Consider the following 20,475-nt stretch of genomic DNA (forward strand, 5'->3'; position numbering starts at 1 on the left):
AGTACTTCAAAATATAGATGATGAAAGGCATATAAGGGTAATTCCAGTCTTAATTTAATGAGAGAGCTGAATATATATATATATATATATATATATATATTTATACACACACACACATATAATAGAAACAGAATGGAATTCTGAATCCGTCTAGCATCTTCTCCATATTTATACCAAAAAAGCTGAGTGTAGTTATAGAAAAATTACACAGCATGGTACTACAGTAAATATAAGACATTTCAACTTAGCAATTATTCTATGCTTCTGTAATGTACAAGGTGGCTTATTTATTATGTAGCTCTTTCAAAATTCTATTTTCCTTAAAACTCCGACCCTATCATGACTCTTCTCATTAGAAAACACCATTAGATGGGAATATGCTAAATTCCTATCACCAAATCTATTTTTATTTACTTTTTAAAAAAGAATTATTTCTTTATTGTAAGATTTTTATTTTATTTATTTTCATGTATAAGAACTTGGGTGTAAGCAAGAGGTACTGGGGGGAGGGGTGTGTGTGAGAGAGGATTCATCAGAGAAACAGTGGGGAACAGAACAGGCAGAGCCACTGAAATACACTGCTAAGGGGAGCAGTGGGCAAAACAGGAGAGGTATGCTGCGCCATGTGGGGGATCAAACTCAGGCCTTAGTGGTGATAGCGCTGAGACTTAACCACTAGGACACCAGGGAGGCCCCTATTTTTATTTGCTTTTATCTTAACATAATCTTAACTAGTACACCAGGGAGGCCCCTATTTTTATTTACTTTTATATTAACATAATCTTTACTTCTACTCTTCATAATGGAAAAAATGCCCCTCCTGTCTAAAGTTAAATCTCATTACTTGGGTCTTTTGTGTTGAATTATCTTTTCTGTCTTTTGCTCATTCAGAATCTATCTGATCCATTCCTGTCACCAACTAAACTGAACACTATTCAACCTTGGGAGATAAAGCCTTTGACATGCTCCCTCCCTCCATGATCACCCTATATTCTCTTACTCACATATCCATTTTTCCTACTTCTCAACTTTCACTCATTCATCAGTTCATGGTAATCTGCTTTTTAGCACCAGTGAAACTGCTTTAGCATCTGGTTAAATCCAAAGGACACTTTCTTTTTTTAATCTCTGTTTGACCTGGCCCCTTGACAATCCATACTGTTAGGGGGAAAGGATGTCCTGAGTTAATCCCATGCAGGCTTTGTGGACTCCACCCCCACTCCAGACTAAAGCCATCAGGATATTGGGAAAGACAAATCCCATCACCACCAAAGGGAAGGTGGCTGGGACCTGAGGGTGGAGTTGGGCAGCCAGGTTGGATATAAAAACCAAACACGTGGGCCTTGGGGGGCTGGCTATGGCTCGCCTCCTGGCTTCACCACTCCTGGCTGGCGGCCAGCTCTCAGAGCGCCATTTTGGGATTCCTGATCGGCGGATCGGGTAGGACTCATTTAAAATTTTGTCTCCCACTTTTCTCCCTGAGCTGTACATTTCCTCATTTCCCCTTCCCTTGTAAATAAACCTTTTATTAACCTTTCGCATGTGCCTGCAGTAGAGCATCGATAAGTCCTTTTCAGCATGCGGGTGAGGACCCACAGTCAGGCACCCCGTTTTGTATCGGGGTTGCTCTACAACAATACCACTGTGAACAACTCCAACGCCCTCCCTTCTGACTGGTCTTTCTGGGTCCACTGACTCTCCTCCTCCTGGTGTTCCTGCCACTTCTCTGACTGCTCCTCACTCTTTGTTGTAAGTGCTTCATCCTTTACCCATTCCTTAAATGTTGGTACTTGTCAAGATTCTGTCCTTCGTTTTTCTCTGGTCTTATTCCATACTTTTAATCTGTTTCCATGTAAAGCTGTCTGTCTTTACATGGATTTGCTGTGACTCAAAACTCTACCTTCAGATGAGTTCTCTTTCTTGAGTTCTAGTACCTACATTTTATTTATTTTTTAAAAAGATTTATTTATTTATGCACACAGCCAGAGGTAGGGTTGGAGGAGAGGATTCAGCAGAGACAAAGTGGGGAACAGAACAGGACTATCTACTGAAATACACTGCTGAGGGGAGCAGCAGGCGAGACAGGAGAGGTCTGCTGCACCATGAGGGTAGCTCCCTGGCCAGGGAACGAACTCATGCTGCAGAGGCTGCAGATAGCTCATAGGTTGCGTCTTAACCCCTTGCACCACTAGGGAGGCCCTAGTACCTACATATTAAACTCTCTCCTAGAAGTATTAGATATTTTCTTGAACTCTTCTTCTCCAAACCTATTCCTCCCATGTTCATGGTAACATCACTATTAACCTGGGACACAAACCAAACCCTGAGCCTCTTCTTTGTTCCCTAAATCCAATCAGTCACCAAGGTCCATGATTCTACTTTCTAAGTTGTTTTTTTCTTTAAAGATTTTTTCTTTATTTATTTATGCACACAAGAACTGGGGTGTAGGCCAGAGGTGCAGGGGGTGAGAGTATTCACCAGAGACAGAGTAGGTAACAGAACAGGCAAATCTTCTGAAAAACACTGCTGAGGGTAGCAGTGGGCAAGTCAGGAGAGGTCTGCTGTGCCATGTGGGTAGCTCCCCAGCCGGGGGTTGAACTCATGCCACAGTAGCTGGCAATAACTTGATAGTGCCGAGACTTTAATCACTGCACCACCAGGGAGGCCCTAAGTTGCTTTTGGTCAAATTTTGTTGGACACCATGATCACCAGTCTAGTTCAAGATACTATAGCTTGCTGGAATACTGGAATAGCTCCCTAAGTGAGGTTCTTACCATGGCCCTTAATACAGCTTCAAAAGAAATGAGAACAGCCTCTTAAATTTATACTCACTGTTCTTTTAGGTATTTGGCAGATTAAAAATACTTTTCTTACTTTGAAAGTTTATATTTGAAGGACACATGATGAAATATATACAAAGAAAAGCAGAATTAGAATTTCCAAAGGTGATTAACAAATCTTGTTTCATTATGGTAACTACAAGAGGATAAAAAGGTAAAAAATGACAAGACTCATTTCTTATAATGAAAACTGAATGTTTACTTTGAAATCTTACTACTGTGATCTAAGAGTGAAATTCTGTCAGTTCATCTTTTTCTTTGCTTCCTTTTTATCTAATTAAGATTTATATTTGTTACATTTCATATTCTTACACATAAGAAGTCTGAATATGAGTGATTTTAACCCACTTGAAGGAAACAGAAAAAGTGATTCTGAGGTTTCAAAAATGAAAGAGAAAAAATGGAAGTTATAACATCTTTGTGTTTTCTGGCAACTAAGACAAAACAGAAACATTAAATTACACAGTTCTCATTTTCTGACAGAAAGGAAGACTATAAGTTCATCTATAGAGGCAAAAATTTTCCTGGAACTAATGTAAGTGATAATTGGCTATGATATTTTTGTCTAAATGGGACTAAGGAGAAAGAGCATAAGTTTTTGTTTCAGGGGGAAAAAAGGATCTACCTGTAGTTTTATTATTTTTTTAAAGATTTATTTATTTATGCATACAAGAGCTGGGGTACAGGTCAGAGGTGTTGGGGTGAGAGGATTCACCAGAGACAGAGTGGGGAGCAGAACAGGCAGATTGACCGAAGTACACTGCTGAGGGGAGCAGTGGGTGAGTCAGGAGAGGTCTGCTGCGCCATGTGGGTAGTTCCCTGGTTGGCCGGGGAATCAAACTCATTTTGGAGAGGCTGTGGAGAGCTTCACAGGTTGCATCTTAACCCCTTGCGCCACCAGGGAGGCCCTGCACTTGTAGTTTTGACAGAAAGTATATAATCATGGTTGAGTTACTTAACTCTTATCAGCATCAGTTTCATCTGTAAAAGGGGGGGGAAAAACTAAATTATGAAATATAAATGGAAGTACTTAGTAGACTCCCTTAAGTAATTTCACCAAACAAAGATGACAACAGATTTTGTTTTGATTTTCTGTAAAGGGAATGATCTTGAACCTCTGAGGTTGAGAATAAAATGTACCTAATCACCATTCATAATTCCAAATATAAGTGACCATTTTTAATGTATACATGCTAAAAACTTATAGAAAAAGAGGTTAATATTGATTTTTGTCACTCCTAGAAATTTTTAGATAACAGCTGAACTTCTAACATGACAGGAGTTACTTTTAAGGTAATATGAGCTAAGGGGCCTCCCTGGTGGCACAAAGGGTTAAGATGCAGCATTATGAAGCTATCGCAGCCACTGCATATGAGTTCGGTCTCCCCGGCCAGGGGGTGACCCACATGGTGCAGCAGACCTCCCCTGACTCACCCGCTGTTCCCCTCAGCAGTGTACTTCAGTCAATCTGTGAGTCAATCTGTTCCCCACTCTGTCTCTGGTGAATCCTCTCATTCCCACATACCTCTGGCCTATACCCCAGTTCTTGTATGCATAAGTAAATAAATTTAAAAAAAAATAATTTGAGCCAATACTAACATAGAAAATAAAAGCACTCTGTGGCCATACCCCAAATGTACTAGAATTGTCAAATTAGAATTATCCCCTTTCTTTTTTTAATACATACTTGAAAACTATGTAAATGAGTTAGTGATGTCAATTCTATTACACCACCACCGTCATTATATGACCACCAGCATATCAGAACTAAGTACACAGAGCCAGAGTTGTCAAGTGCAAAAAGAAAAAAGAAAACCTTTAAAATGTTCACTTGGTCTCCTTAATAAGCACTAATTTAAACTGAGAAAATTTAGCCATTTAAAGCAATGACTTAGATATTTTCCCACCTGAGGTGCCAACCCTCTGCTAAGCATGCCTGACTGTGGGTAAGTCCTACATTTTGTGTTCTACGTGTCTTGCTTGCCTGGCTTTGGTGTAGGCCCTGGTTTTCACTTCAAAACATTATATTTATCAGAGTTATGCTTATCCAATTGATATTAGTTGGCTATAACAAGCACTTGATCCTCAAGTCGTAAAATGAATAAATTAATTCCGTGGACTCATAGTTCAAGGGAACGGTCATCATTTTCCTGGATCCCGGCTCTCCTTCCGCAAAAGCAGTTTGTGTTTACTCCTGCATCTGGACATGCTGGGCAAGTTCTTAAACTATTTCTTGGAAAAGATTAAGCACTTGTATCAGGTTTGTTTTATTAAACAATCATTTTTACTTAGCTTAAAAAAGAAGAAAGTTACCTTTGGATATTTGACACTAAGAAAAGTCAGAATGTTGGATTATTTAAATTTAATTACAGGCGGATCTAGTGTATCTCAGTAGATCCACCAGTTCTGCTCCCCACTCTGCCTCTGGTGAATCCTGTCACCCTCTGCACATGTGGCCTACACCCCAGTTCTTGTACGCATAAATAAATAAATCTTAAAAAAATAAAATTAGGACCTCCCCGGTGGCGCAGCGGTTGAGCGCTGGGTGGTGAAGCTGCCCGCAGCCTCTGCAGCGCCGGTTCGATCCCCAGCTGCTCCCCGGCCACTGGAGGAGGGTCCTACATGGCGCGCAGACCTCTCCTGCCGTCTGCTGCTCCCCTCAGCAGTGTACTTTGGTCCTTCTGCCTGCTCTGCTCCCGGCTCTGGCTCTGGTGAATTTTCTCACCCTCCCCCGCTTCTGACTGTATAAATAAATAAATCTTCTAAATAAATTAATAAATAAAATTAACTAAATTTATTACTTTTTGATATTTAAGAGTATTACGTATGGGCATTAATATTCATTGGATCCTTGAAGATTGATTAAGTTAAAAAATATTGATATTTTGAACTTAATTAATGAATGAACATTCATTCTTCTTTTGTTTAATATTCTTCATATACATAGCATCACACACTCATTTTTTTCATTCCTCATCCAAGGACTCCCTTATGCCTCCAACAATGTATTATTTAGTAAGTTCACATATTTTTTGCTTTCACTAGCATTTCTAAACTATCTGGCTATAAATCTAACATGTCTATAAATTAATGGCTAAGATAAATGACAAGTATTTAATTAGATATGCATCCATGTGAATTGATGCCACATAGTGGGAGGTGGGCGGTTTACATGAGTAGTTTCATCTTGCTAGCTTTAATCTTCTTGTTTAAACATATTTTCTCCTAAACCTATTCACAATTATTAATCCACCAAATAAAACTTTTAGTTTTTATTTGGACTCATGAATGATTTGATTATTCAAGTATGATGTACAAAATACATAGTTGCTCATATATTTTTAGAATCTAGCACAATCCTCTAAAATCAAATGAAAATTGCCATTCTGAAAAAAATACTTGTTATGCAGCATTATGAAAATAAAAGTACGGTATGACTAAACAGATATCTGTAGTTACTATCTCTTAAATATTCAATTTTAAGAACATTTGTGAAAATCCATGTAGTAAATAAATCAGGCTTCCATAGTGAAGAAACAATTGTTTGAAGGTAGAATCCTAGGAAGTATGTAATAGCAGATAAGGCCTGGAATGCTGGAATTCAGGAAAAAGAATAAAAACACTCAGAGAAGCTTTTCTGAGCTTGAACCTGTTGTTAATCTACTTATCTACCTAAAAGTCATCCAGTGATCTCTTCTTATCCTTTTCATTCATCATGTAAAAATACCACTGTTAAGAGAGCTCACTCCAAAGACCATTTGTAAAATAGAGACAATTCCCCAAATTCTCGACACCATTTCTAGGATATGTACCTTTGAACTGCTTCAAGTAAAATATTCCCCAGTTATCTCTACCAATAAGATCCTTCCAACAATTTCTTCCCAAATACCCTATATATCTTTCCCAGACTAGGAAACAATGTCTTCAGGGTACTCATACAGCAATAATCTGTTTTGAGCATTTGGTACATTTGATAACAAAATGGTAAAAACATGGCTAAGACAAGGCAGTGATAGTTCAGTGGAAAAATATGTGTTGGATTAAAAAAAAAACTAGGCTCTATTGTAACTGCTGGCAAAGATAGAGAGCAGCTGGAACACTCATTCATTGCCAGTGGGCTGTAAATGCTACTGTCACTTTGGAAAACAGTTTGGTACTTTCTTATATAGTTAGACATACACTCTCCATATGACCCAGCAATCCTCCTGTATATTTACTAAGAGAAATGAAAACATATTTACACAAAAACAGAGAGACAATTATTTACAGCAGCTTTATTTTAGATGCCTCTAAATGGAAACAATTCAAATATCCATCAATTGGTGAACAGATTAATAAACTCTTCTCCAACCATATAATGGAATATTGCTTAGCAATAAAAAGGAACAAATGACTAATACTTGCAACCATGTGGCTGAGTCTTTTTTATGGTAAGTGAAAAAAAGCCAGACTGAAAAGATGATCACTAATAATTTCACTTATATGACATTTTGAAAAAAAGTAATGCTTTTTGCTGGAAAAGCCAACACTAAGGGATGGAAAACAGATTAGTGGTTGTTAGGGCTGGAGTTGGGGAAAACAGTCACTACAAAGGGGACATGAAGGAATTTTCTGGGATGACAAAGCCATTTTATACATTGATTGTGGTGATGTTGCACAATTGTGTGCATTAGTCAAAAATCAGAAATGTAAGCTAAAAATGGTGACTTTTCTTATATGTCTGTTAGACTCAAAAATTACCTAAAAACAAGAAAACAGAACTAGAGTTATCCCTTAGTTACTAATTGGCATTGGACAAGCCTCTTAAAACTCATTTATTCTTTCATAAAATGGGGATTATATAACTCTAAATGTTGATGCTCTTTGAGCTTGATGCTTGATGAGGAACAAGTAAAAAATAACCTTCATGGATTTTAAAGTTACACATAAATATTGTACATTAAGCACCTGGCATACAATAACAGAGATACAGTAAAGAGATTTATTATCTAGTGAAGGATAAGTGATAAAGCAAAATGATTATTAAGTAATATGGAAATTAAATGAGATATACAACAGGCAAAAAGGAGTCAAAATATGTAAGGAGTAAGACATAACTTATCAAGTATGCAGTACATCATGAGTTGAATAAAAAGGGTCAGATCATAGTTGAGAAACCAGTATTAGAACCAATAATAGACAGGGACATCTGGGATCCAATAATCTTAACCCAACATGGACTCTGCAAAAGCCTAAAGTGGTAAAAATTAATGACAAAATGGAAAAAGTACCTCACGATGATTGAGAAGTTGTTCTAAATCTAATGCCATTTGATTCTTCATCTGTAGTAGAGCTGATTTTTCTTTATTTAAATTGCTGGAAAAAAAGAGCACTTTTAAAAAGACATTTAATTTGTGTAAGTTTAATTAATAAATAGTAAATAGAAAACAAAAAATGTAAAACTTGTGGGTTGAATGAAAATAAATTAAATTTATGGTCCATAAAGATAGCAGATTAGTCACTGCAACATTTGACTTATTCAGTGGCTATTTTGTGTGAAGACTCTTTTTATAATCATTTGACAATGCAGCTGACCTGCTTTCTGAGAAGAATTTCTTGCCTACTATGGATATAATATTAACGTTTTAAAAGTAGCTGTTTACTCCTGAAATGTAAAAAGATGAACTGGACTTACATAAAAGGTAAAAAAAAAAAAAAGAGAAGTATATGCAAGAAAAAAATAAAACTGAAGAGGCTAAAAGTCTAATTAAAACATTTATCTTTAAAACTGAAAGTAGTGCTTTATAATTTACCACATCGTATCAGGGATATAATTGAGTTAGATAAGTCAATCACATATTTAACCTCTGTAAGCTTGGGGAAAAATTCTATCTCCAAATTCTTAGTTTAATCTTCAATTTCTACATCTACATGGTGAATTTCCCTTTGATATGACCTATTTCTGACAGGAAAGGATGAGAAGCCTAATCATAAGGATATATAAATATTTTAAAAGATAAATATTTGAGGTCTGTCTTATGCTCTGTGGAGTATTATTATTCAACATATAAAAATTAATTAGATCCATGAAATGAAATATTCTTTGAAAGCCACTGAGATGAATCTACTCAGCCAGCACTACAAGAAGAAAAGAAACAATGAATTGAAGCAACATAACATTCAATGTCAAAACAAAATCTGTGAAGGTAAATTTAATGAGAATTGTTTTGCTGAAAAGGTAAGTCTTAAGTTATACTTTAAGAAAGTGGAAAGTCACCAATTCAAAAAATGTTAGGCAGAAATTTTACGTTAAATCCAAGGACTGGTATCCTGGAAGAACAAGAAATTCTTAGGGTTTAAGAGGAAAAAACCCACTCTCTTCCTTTCCGGCAACTGAGAACTTCCCCAAATTCTCATCAGACTTTGAGCTGAGTTAGTCTTGAGAACAAAGACTAGATATAGTTCTAATTTCTCAACTGTGCCACTGACTCAGCTGTGTTATAAAGCGCCACCAGACCACCTCACTGGATCTCAGAGTTTTCACATCTGTAAAAGTAGAAAATAATACTCATGCATGTCAAAGGGATATGTGAATTATCTAATGGATGATTATATAAAGCATCGAACACATAAAACTCTACATAAATGCTATATAGTATTACTAATTCAGATGAAAAACAGGCTTTGGAGGAAAACAGTAATTAAATGCCAATAAAGGTAAGCAGCTCAGCAGAAAAACAAATTGACTTTTGGAGTTAGGCGCCAGAGATCCTACTGTGCCAAGGAGTTGAAAAGAATTAAATGATATAAAAGAAACTGAATGCCATGTTCTGCCAGAACCCCCAAATGGTAAAGATCAGATTTGTAATTCTAGGACTTTAATCTATCTATTGCAAAAATCACTTTGAAGATAAAACATTTTTCAAAATTAAAACAGATATCTAGTAAATAGGAATAAGTATTTTCAAGGAGCAGATGTGTTCATGTCCATATGTTCATATGTATGTCATATATCACACATACACAAGTATATAAACACACTCACACAGTGCATGTAATCTCACACACACACACACACACACACACACTCTCTCTCTCCCCCTTTCTCCAATACCAAAGTACATTAAATAAAATGCTAAGGAAGGAAATGCTGATAAATGAAAGGACTCTGACTGGGTAATTTCTTAGAAAATGTTTTTTATGTAGCATTTAATTTTTTTTCCAGAATAAAGAAATTTTTCAAATTTAAAAAGCAAAAATAACCATAATTACATGTAATAAAAGATGGGTGGATAAATTGGCTTACAGAGCAAGACAACTGTTTGCCACCAACAGTATGGACACCATGGCCAACACCAGGGTATATATTTTCAAAATTTCAGCTGTCTAATATCCTCTTAAACAACAAGGGAGACTTCCTTCAACATGTGGCTCTCTATAACTTAATATGATTATTATACACTGTGTTCTTTCAGTATGTAAGTAATTGCTCAATAGTTCAGCCTCTGTAAGAAATATTTCCTAACAGTGGAAATTTACCTTTAAAATACAAAGCTTCTAAGAGTGACTCATAAAGCAACGACAAAACAAATCTTACAAGCACATCTATCATGAATGGTATATTACACCCATAATTGTTCAATTCACTGTTAATTATTACTCAGAAATTCATGTTTATGGCTCTGTTTCACCTGCTATATGAAAACATATTCCTGATATATTGTTCCTTAACTTCCTGGATCAATATATCCTGACTTAGCCTTACAAAAAAAGTTGACAAAGTAGTTTTTTTTCCCTTAAACCTCTAGTTAAGAATAAACTAAGAACTGACAACAGGGATGGAAAATTTATGCTAATTATTCTCTTTCCAATCTTCCTTCAGTTCTTAACTATAGATCTAACTATATAACCCAGACAGTCTCTTGTGACTTTGTAGAGGAGAGTTAACAGTACTACTTTTAGAGTGGATTATTACTTTAATGATAGGGGAATTTAAAGCAGTTAATAGTGATATCTCAAATGTTAGCTTTTAACATGTGTATAATGATTTCACTTCAGTACATATTTACTCTAACCTTTCTAGACATTAAATACATAGTATAATTACTTAAATGTGCAAGGGGTAGAGTGGCATTGCTTCATTTCCTAAGAAAAATGATTATTCAGTTCTTTAAAGAACTTTTATTGTATAATCTAGAGAAACACCTTTAATAAACAAAGAAGAACAGGAATTGTCAAGGACCCTATCACTTAGTAATCTTTTTGGAGACATCATTCTGTGTTTAAATTTTGATTTAAGGAAGGACAAGAGGAAGGAAAGTAACATTTACTGAGCTCCTCCTCTATGTCTGAAGCTTTATTTATGTTATTTCACTTCATTTTCACAACTAGCCTTTGCTGTTCACATTAATATCTATATTTTACAGACACATTTAACATGAGGAAAAAAATGAGGCTTATGAGTATTCAAAGCCCAGGACAATTTTACTGTATGTGAAATGTCACTTCCTTAGCGTAGGGGTGACGGTGGGTAGGTCTGAATACACCCTGCTGTGTCTGACTTGCTGAGTGGACTCGGTCTTTGCTGGCCTCACTCATTTTATTCCTGACACCCCCGTACATCAACAGCATCTCAAAGACCATAATTAAACTTCTGAAAGATCTTTAGTTTTTCATTGAATAAGGTAGTTGCTTCAATGAAGAGCAAGATTTCATATCCTGTGAAATATTAGTTCAGAATCTACTAAAATAACAGGCAATAAATTTATAAGATAAAGACAGCTTTAAAGGACTCATGTCTAAGCACAAAGTTCTTTTTGCAGTTGATTCCTGATTCCATAATTGGCATCATTTTTATGATTACTGTTGCTGTTACTAAAGGAGTTCTAATATTCATCTAAACAACATAATTTGAGAAGTGTTAGTTCTCATTTTCAAGACAATTTTCAACAGAAAAATTTATTAAAAGTAAAATACATACTAATAATAGCAAACACATACAGAGCATTTATAATTGTGTAGGCACAGCGCTATACATAGTAGAAAGAATACATCATTTAAAACTCAAAATAACCAGATGAATTAGGTTATTAAGTTGTGCGAATATCATTCTCATCTCACAGATCAGAAGACTAGTTGTACTATGTAATGCCATAGCAATTAACCAGCCACAGTGGCATTTAAAATTAATTTAAATAAAATAAAAAATTCACTTCCTCAGAAACAATTGCTATATTTCAAATTCTCAACAGCAACACGTGGCTACGGTACTATACCGTACAATAGGGGCATATTTTTATTATTATAAAACATTCTATCAGATAAAGGGGGTTTAGAGAGTTAGTTGACTTGCTCCAATTCAAAACTACTAGCTGCATTTGAATCCACGCATCTATCAATAGAACTTGTATTCTCTTTCAAAATCTGTTTTTAAAAAACAACTTTATTATGGAATATTTCAAAAGAAGGGAGAAAATATAACAATTCTCTAACAAATGTCACCTGGCTTCAACAATTATCAACTTATTAAAGACCCACTTTTAACTACCATTCTATGCTACTTTTTTTGCTCTTCCTTAGTTATATTATTTAAGGAAAAATTACTCCTTATTCAGAATAGGACATAGGGAGGCAGTATAACATAATTATTACAAGTATACAATTAGAAAGCAGACAGAGCTAGACTGAGATTTTGGTCCTAACACAAAGCTGTATGTTTTTAAGTGACAATTTGCTTAATTTCTCTAAGACTGAATTTGCTCAGCTTTATAATTTTCTCCTCTAACTAGCTATCATTTTTCTTCATCTTAAACATTTTTATTTATCTTAATTCTTAGTAAAATAAATATTGAGATAAATTTATTTGTCAGCAACTGTGCAAGAAGTACTTCTTCTACAGGCATTTCATATGGGCCTCAAAAGGGTAAAATAATTCTCAGTTCTTTAACAGTTTCCATTCCCATCTATTTCTCTGCTTCCACATTTATGAATTTGATAGTAATTTATCCAAAAATTTATTCTAATAGGGCCTCCCCTGGTGGCGCAGCGGTTGAGCGCTGGGCTGCGAGGCTGCCCGCAGCCTTTGCCGCGCCGGTTCGTTCACCGGCCGCCGGCGAGGGTCCCACCAAAAAAAAAAAAAAATTTATTCTAATAATCTTAAAATCTAGTAACTAAGCCAATAACCCAATCATTCATGAGTTAAAAACCCTATAAGCACAGCATCGTTCTTTGATGAAATTTAAAGAGACCAAAATAATCACAGAGATGAACAACAGTGAAAGAATTTGAATACTTATTGAGTGGAACAAGTCTTTTGGCTAAAGTGTCAGGTAAGAAAACAATTTCAGTGTGAGGAGGTGAAAGGAATTTATTTACATTTAGGTAATTTATGGGTGACTTCATGTAAGGGGTCAGGGGAAGAAAAACCTAAAAATTCCTTGGTAAAGTCAACATCAATCTAAGTAAATGTGTACATTTTATCAGTTTAAAAAGTCAATTTGGGGCCTCTCTGATGGTGCAAGGGGTTAAGCACAGCACTATGAAGCTATCCGCAGCCTCTACATTGAGTTGATCCCCGGCCGGCCAAGGAGCAATCCACATGGTGCAGCAGACCTCTCCTGTCTCACTGCATGCTCCACTCAGCAGTGTATTACAGTAAGTCTACCTGTTCTGCTCACACTCTGTCTGTCTCTGGTGAATCCTCTCACCCCCCCACACCTTTGGCCTGTACCCCAGTACTTGTTTGCATAAATAAATAAATCTTAAAAAAAAAGTCATTTTGATATCACGAATGGCATCTACCTATATTCTCCCTCTCCCTTTGGCAAACCCACAGCACATTAAAGAATTCTAGGGACCAAGGATAGGATGATTGTTGTGTGCCCTTGGGTGGGAGGGTGCATTGCTCAGAAGTATGGCATTGTTACTTCTGTGCTGAGACTTCCGGGAAAGTGAACACCCAATATGATGTGACCATTTTTTTCCCTCAGAAATTTAACATTCATCCCATTTACCTTTATCACTTAAACTTTTTCTTCATAATTCATGTATAGCAGTGTTAACAGTGCCTTTATTATTCAAATAAAAGACTTATAAATGGTTTACCTGACATCTTTCTCAAGTTGTGTAATATTCTCCTTCAGTGAATCAATCTTAGTATCCCTCTGACGTACTGATTCAATGAGATATCTATAAGGTTGCTGAGTTTGGTTTAACAGAGAATTGGCCCTGTCAAGCTAAAAAAAAAAAAAAATAAAGATTTCATTAAAATCTAGAAAGCTTTACAAGAAACTAAAAATCACTCTAGATGCTTGAGCAAAGTTATAGTATATCAACTGTTCCTTAAAGAAAATTACTCCAAAAAGATTTTCCTGTGAAAATTTGACTGTTTTAAAAATTATCAATATAGCCATTTTTATAATAATAATACAGTTATAATAAAAACAATATAAACAGACAAAGTTGTTTTTTTTAAGATTTATTTATTTATGCATGCAAGAACTGGGGTACAGGCCAGAGGCATGGGGGGTAGGAGGGTCCACCAGAGACAGAGTGAGGAACACAACAGGCAGATCGGCTGAAATACACTGCTGAGGGGAGCAGTGGGCGAATCAGGAAAGGTCTGCTGTGCCATGTGGGTTGCTCCCTGGTTGGGGATCGAACTCGTGCTGCAGTGGCTGCAGATTGCTTCATTGGTTGCATCTCAACCCCTTGCGCCACCAGGGAGGCCCATCAAAGTTTTTTTAAATAAACTATTGCTACCAATTTTGGGGGTGAGTCTCCTAAATTTCCTTACCATTTGCTGGTCTGAGAAGCTGTGGGACAAAAATTATCTTCTTTTCATGAATACCCTTTAGCTAAAAATGAAAATCTTTCATTTGAACTTTATTTCTACTCAAAATAATATAATTATTACTATAGATGAGTGTTTTTTATGTCTTCAAATTCCCTTTCATCTTTAAAGTTTGAAAACCATGATTTATGTACCTAAATCACTGTGCATAATTAAATTTTAAAAAAACTATGTTTAAAACATAAACAACAGGGCCTCCCTGGTGACCAAGAGGTTAAGCACAGCACTATGAACCAATCCACAGCCACTGCAGCACAAGTTCAATACCCAGTCAGCCAGGTAGCAACCCACATGGCACAGCAGACTTCTCTGACTCGACTGCTGCTCCCCTCAGCTGTGTGTTTCAGTCAGTCTGCCTGTTCTGTTCCCCACTGTCTCTGGTGAATGCTCTCACCCTCTGCACCTCTGGCCTGTACCCCAATTCTTGTATGCATAAATAAATCTTACAAAAAATAAAACATAAATAACAAAATTCACCATTTCAGCCATTTTATAGTGCACAATTCATTGGCATTAAGTAAATTTACAATGTACAACTAAATTTACATGTACAACTATCACATGTATTTGCTTTAGAACATTTCGTCAGCCCAAGCAAAAACTCTGCAACCATTAAGCTAAAACATTTCTCCCTACCCCCAGCTCCTGGAAATGTTAATATCCTATCAATACTTTCTGCTCCTATGAATTTGCCTATTTTGGATATCTCATATAAGTGGCATAATATACTATTTGTCATTTTGTCTCTATTTCATGTTTTTAAGCTTCAACCATGTTATTCTGTGAGTCAGTACTTCATTCCTTTTAAAAGCTGAATAATATTCCATTGCATATTTAAAACATTTTTTATCTATGTGCTTATGAATACTTCAGTTGTCTCAACTGTTGGCCATTATGACTAGTTTTGCCATGAGCAGTGGTATAAAAATATTTTTTTTAAATTCCATTTTTAGTTTCTGTGAGTATCTACTAAAGAGGGCACTGCTGGGTCACTTGGTAATTCTGTATTTTTTTAAAGGGCCATTTTTTTTAAAAGATGTATTTATTTATACAAGAACTGGTGTACAGGACAGAGGCGTGGGAGGGTAAGAGGAGTCACCAGAGACAGAGGGGGGAGCAGAACAGGCAGACGGACCGAAGACACTGCTGAGGAGAGCAGCGGGTGAGACAGGAGAGGTCTGCCATGCCATGTGGGCTTCTCACTAGCCGGCTGGGATGGAACCCACGCTGCAGAGGCTGCAGACAGCCTCACAGTAGCAGACGGCGCTCAACAGCCTGTGCTACCAGGGAGGCCCTAGCTTTTTCCTTTCTTGATAATGTCCTTTGTATACAAAAGTATTAATTTTGATAAAGTTAAACTCAGTGTGGGTTTTTGGTATCATTTTAAAAAGACCACACCAAATCTAAGGTCATGAAGATTTTCTACTATGTTTGCTTTTTTATGAGTTTTATATCTTTAGCTCTGAAATTTGGGTCTTTGATCCATTTTGAGTTGCTTCTTGAATGAGGTGTCGGTCTAATTTCATTCTTTTATAAGTAGACATCCAGTTTTATCAGCACCATTTGCTGAAAGGACTATCTTCTGTACTGAATGGTATTGGCAGCCATACAAAACACAACTGACCTGTTATATGTGAGGACTTAATTTTGGCTTCTTCAATTCATTCCATTGGTCTTTTAGGTCTATCCTTATGCTGGTACAACACTAGCATTAGTGTTAGTGTAGCTTTGTAGTAAGTTTTAAAAGCCAGAGCTGTGACTCCTCCAACTTTGCTTTTCCTTTTCAAGGACTGTTTTGGCCATTTGAGGACTCATCAAATTACTTATGATTTTTTAGGATGAGTTTTTCTATTTCTACAAAAAATGACTTAGGATTTTATAGGAACTATACTGATTCTGTATATTACTTTGCTTAATATTGCCATCCTACAATATTAAGTCTTCCACTCCATAAACACTGACTAACTCTCCATTTATTAGGTGTTCTTTAATTTCATTCAGCAATGTCTTGTAGTTTTTTTTTTAAGTGTAGAAGTCTTTCTCCTGTTCAATTAAATTTATTCCTATGTATTTTAACCTTTTTGATGTTATTGTGAATGAAACTATTATTTTTTTAAAAGATTTATTTATTTATTTATGTATATAAGAGCTGGGGTACAGGTCAGAGGCACAGGAGGGTGAGAGGATTCACCAGAGACAGAGCAGGAGGCAGAACAAGCAGACGGATCAAAAGCACTGCTGAGGGGAGCAGCAGGTGAGACAGGAGAGATCTGCTGCGCCATGTGGCTGGCCGGGAATCGAACCTGCGCTGCAGAGGCTGTGGACAGCTTCATAGTGCTATGCCACCGGGGAGGCTTAGAACTATTTTCTTTTTCTTTTCTTTTTTTTTTTTTAAGGTGTTGATTTTTTTTTAAAAAATTATTTATTTATTTATTTATTTATTTAAACAAGCACTGGGTACAGTCAGAAGTACGGGAGGGTGAGAGAACTCACCAGACCCAGGCAGACTGACGAAGTACACTGCTGAGGGGAACAGCAGGTGGCAGGAGAGGTCTGCATGCCATGTGGGACCCTCGCCAGCGGCTGGGGATCGGCTGGAGATCGATCCAGCGCTGCAGAGGCTGCGGGCAGCTTCGCAACCCAGCACTCAACTGCTGTGCCACCGGGGAGGCCCTAGAACTATTTTCTTAATTTCCTTTTTGGAACTGGATTATTCCTTGCTAGTTTACAAATATATGTGATTTTATGTTATGCTTTTTTACTTTACCTTATATTGTAATCTCTTTTTTTTTTTAAAGATTTATTTATTTTATGCATACAAGAACTGGGGTACAGGCCAGAGGTGTAGGGGGGTGAGAGGATTCACCAGAGACAGAGCAGGGAACAGAACAGGCAGATTGAACGGAGGACACTGCTGAGGGGAGCAGTGGGTGTCAAGAGAGGTCTGCTGTACCATGTGGATTCCTCCCTGACCAGCCGGGGAATCAAACTCGTGCTGCAGAGGCTGTGGGCAGCTTCATAGGTTGCACCTTGCGCCACCAAGGAGGCCCTGTAATCTCTTTTAAAGGTTGATTGGAGTAGCTTAACTTGCAATTTTTAATGTTACAAAATTGTGTAGTTAGCAAATGTGCCATGTCATTACACTGCATATAGTAATAAACATTTAGGATGCTATCAGTTTTTGATTAGTATAAATAATGCTACAACAAGCCTTTTGTATTATAGATGATTTTTTCATGTAATATTTTCTTTGTTAATATTTTTTCAGAACAAAACATGTACTAGGTTAAAGGGTAAGTATGCTACTGAACGGTCTTGATATATAAAATCAAAGTTCTTTTCCTTAAGGATTTTATCAATGTATATACCCAATCAACCTTAATTTTTTTGTTTATTTGAATTTGCCCTTTATGTGAATTTCTAAGCAAATGTACAGTGTATGTCTGCACAGAACTGTCCATATCATCAGGTGCCTACCTTGGTAAACAATAAGTTCTCAAAAAAGTTATTCTAAAGTTGAACATGTGAAAACTAAACAATCACAGCAAAACTGGTAGATACCTATTAAAAGGGTGAGGAGTGGTAAAAGAAGTATTTCATTACACAAACAAAAATATTATAAAATTCCTGGCTACTTAATGACTTTAAAATACTCTAAGGCAATAAAATTCTAGTCTTATATTTTTTTCCTTTTCCTTCAATTCCTAACAAGTTCAAATGAGGCTGGAGATTTTCTGTTTTTCTGGGACAAGAAATGATTTCTATTTTTTTCCTCAAATAAACTACATTTATTAGATCTACACTTTTAAATTAAGATCTAAACATATTTATTTTAGCACTGCAGTTTTTTGGTTTTCCATTCACATAAAAAAAAAATAATGAGTGACTAACAGTATTGAAGCAGAAGATGGAGAACAGCAAAATGGTTATAGTAAACGGTGGGGGGCAGAAACAGTCACCGATAAAAACAACTACTGTTAAAATGATCAAGCATGAGGTCCAGGTGGGTTAAGGAGGAAATAAAGCCAAGAGGTAACTGACCAAACATTACAGAATATCTGCTTGCAATTTGAGAACTCTTTGTTGAAGTTATTTAAATTATATTAGAAAATTTTCCAAAAGTTACACTACGTATAGTTTAGGGAAAAAAAATTTCTCAAAGAAAAGGAAATGAACAGTGAAACAGAGAAGATTTCTGGTTTTGAACGTAATTCATTATAGTGAAAGCAGAGCCATAAAGAAAAAATACCATGAATATTTTCTGTAGTTTGGGTTTTAGTGTTCTTTTTCCTTTCTTTAGTGTTCATTCTTTATAAGTCTATTACAATGTCACTGGAATCTTATTACTCTACTAAGTTACTTTATGAACATTCAAATATGCAGCTGGGCAAAAATAAAACTAAGTTCTACTTACCTGTATAACCAGTTTCACTAGTCAATTAAATCAAACAATTGCCTTGACTTTGTTTTCACAGAACTGACCTGAAAGAATAAACTGAACTGACAAGTTGCTTTGTGTTTCAAAGTGCAGAATAGTGAGTGTGTATGTGTGTGTGTATGTGTGTATCAGGAAGGATGGCAGGGGTAGACTAAGGACATTTACAAATTGTAGTTGGCTGTGATCTAAAATGAGCTATGTTTAAAATTTATCAAATCTAATTTCAATTGCTTTAACAATAAAGCAGCAGTTAGTCTTATTTATTTTAGTTCAATTTTTTCACTACAACAATTATATGTGTTAGATTTTAATATTACAAAAAATTAAGAGCAAAAAGCCCTATGACTTTCAAAAGGTATCTTCAATATGTAATCTAAAAATGCTTCCCACCCTGATTAAATTACTATGTGTTATTAGTTTTCAAGATATATTTCTTTATAAGATTGTTTTCAGGCTTCTAAATCCCCACAATTTACTTTAATTCCTCATGAGAAAAGTACATGTCTCTCAATGAGAAGTAAGACTAATTTCTATTTTTGAAATACATGTAAGTTAACTCCTCCAATATGATTTTAAAAATCCGTTCTGTAACTACAATAATTACTATTCAAAAAGTTTCACAATCACTCATTTTACCTATTGTTAGCAATCTTTTCCTTATAGGAAAGCCTTAGTAATTAGTGACTCAGGAATCATATATGTAATAAATGACTAATGGGCTAAAGTCATGACACAACATTTTATAGAATTGTTATTCCTCTTTTGTTTCAATAAACTGTACCTATGATTCATGGAAAAGAGCAACACCTGATTAAAACATAAGTATATATTTTGATTTGAATACTAATTTAACATATTCTTGAATGACAATGAAAAATTACTTATTTTCTCTTAAAACTTTAAATACAGTAAGATGACTACATTTGGCTGTGTTTTACTTAAATGTTGAATTTTTTTCTTGTGCTGTTTATTTTCAAAGAAACTCCTAGAAATGGAGTTTGCCAGGCACAAAATGCATTCTATTGAATGGAATTTAACACCGAGTTGCTTTCTGTGTATAAAACACTTAAAAGTGATACGTCCTAGGAGCAGTCCAACACGGGGCAACACTCAGGTACTACTTCTCCATATCCTCAGTCTAAACAGCAAACTAACTAATCATCACAATACTGGAGTGTGTGTGTGTGTGGGGGGGGGAGTTGGGTTGAGGTGGGGGTATGCTGGGCCCCCTCTCAGGAATTAAAATTTCCTAGGGATTGGGCCTTAGATTTTGATGTTGTCAAATTTGGAAAGTGCAGTTCTCATGGTTTCTGACTTGCTGCAGGCCACTCTATCCAACTACTTTAGTAGGCTTAACAGTACTGAAC

The 20,475-nt window shown here is 36.0% G+C and overlaps 1 protein-coding gene across 5 annotated transcripts in view; it reads right to left on the reverse strand.

Moving 5' to 3' along the window:
* Positions 1-20,475, reverse strand: part of PIBF1 (progesterone immunomodulatory binding factor 1) — a 174,007-nt gene that overhangs the window by 17,276 nt on the left and 136,256 nt on the right. For all 5 annotated transcript variants that reach the window (XM_037528944.2, XM_054701530.1, XM_054701531.1 and 2 more), the window contains exons 15-16: positions 13,923-14,053; positions 8,111-8,195 (exon numbers count right to left, since the gene is read on the reverse strand). In XM_037528944.2, coding sequence (XP_037384841.1) covers positions 8,111-8,195; positions 13,923-14,053 — 216 coding nt within the window. The remainder of the gene's footprint in view (positions 1-8,110; positions 8,196-13,922; positions 14,054-20,475) is intronic.

The sequence above is a fragment of the Talpa occidentalis genome, unplaced genomic scaffold (genome assembly GCF_014898055.3).
Source record: "Talpa occidentalis isolate TD23 unplaced genomic scaffold, MPIMG_talOcc4v2.1 talOcc4.5, whole genome shotgun sequence".
NCBI classification, from domain to species: Eukaryota; Metazoa; Chordata; class Mammalia; order Eulipotyphla; family Talpidae; genus Talpa; species Talpa occidentalis.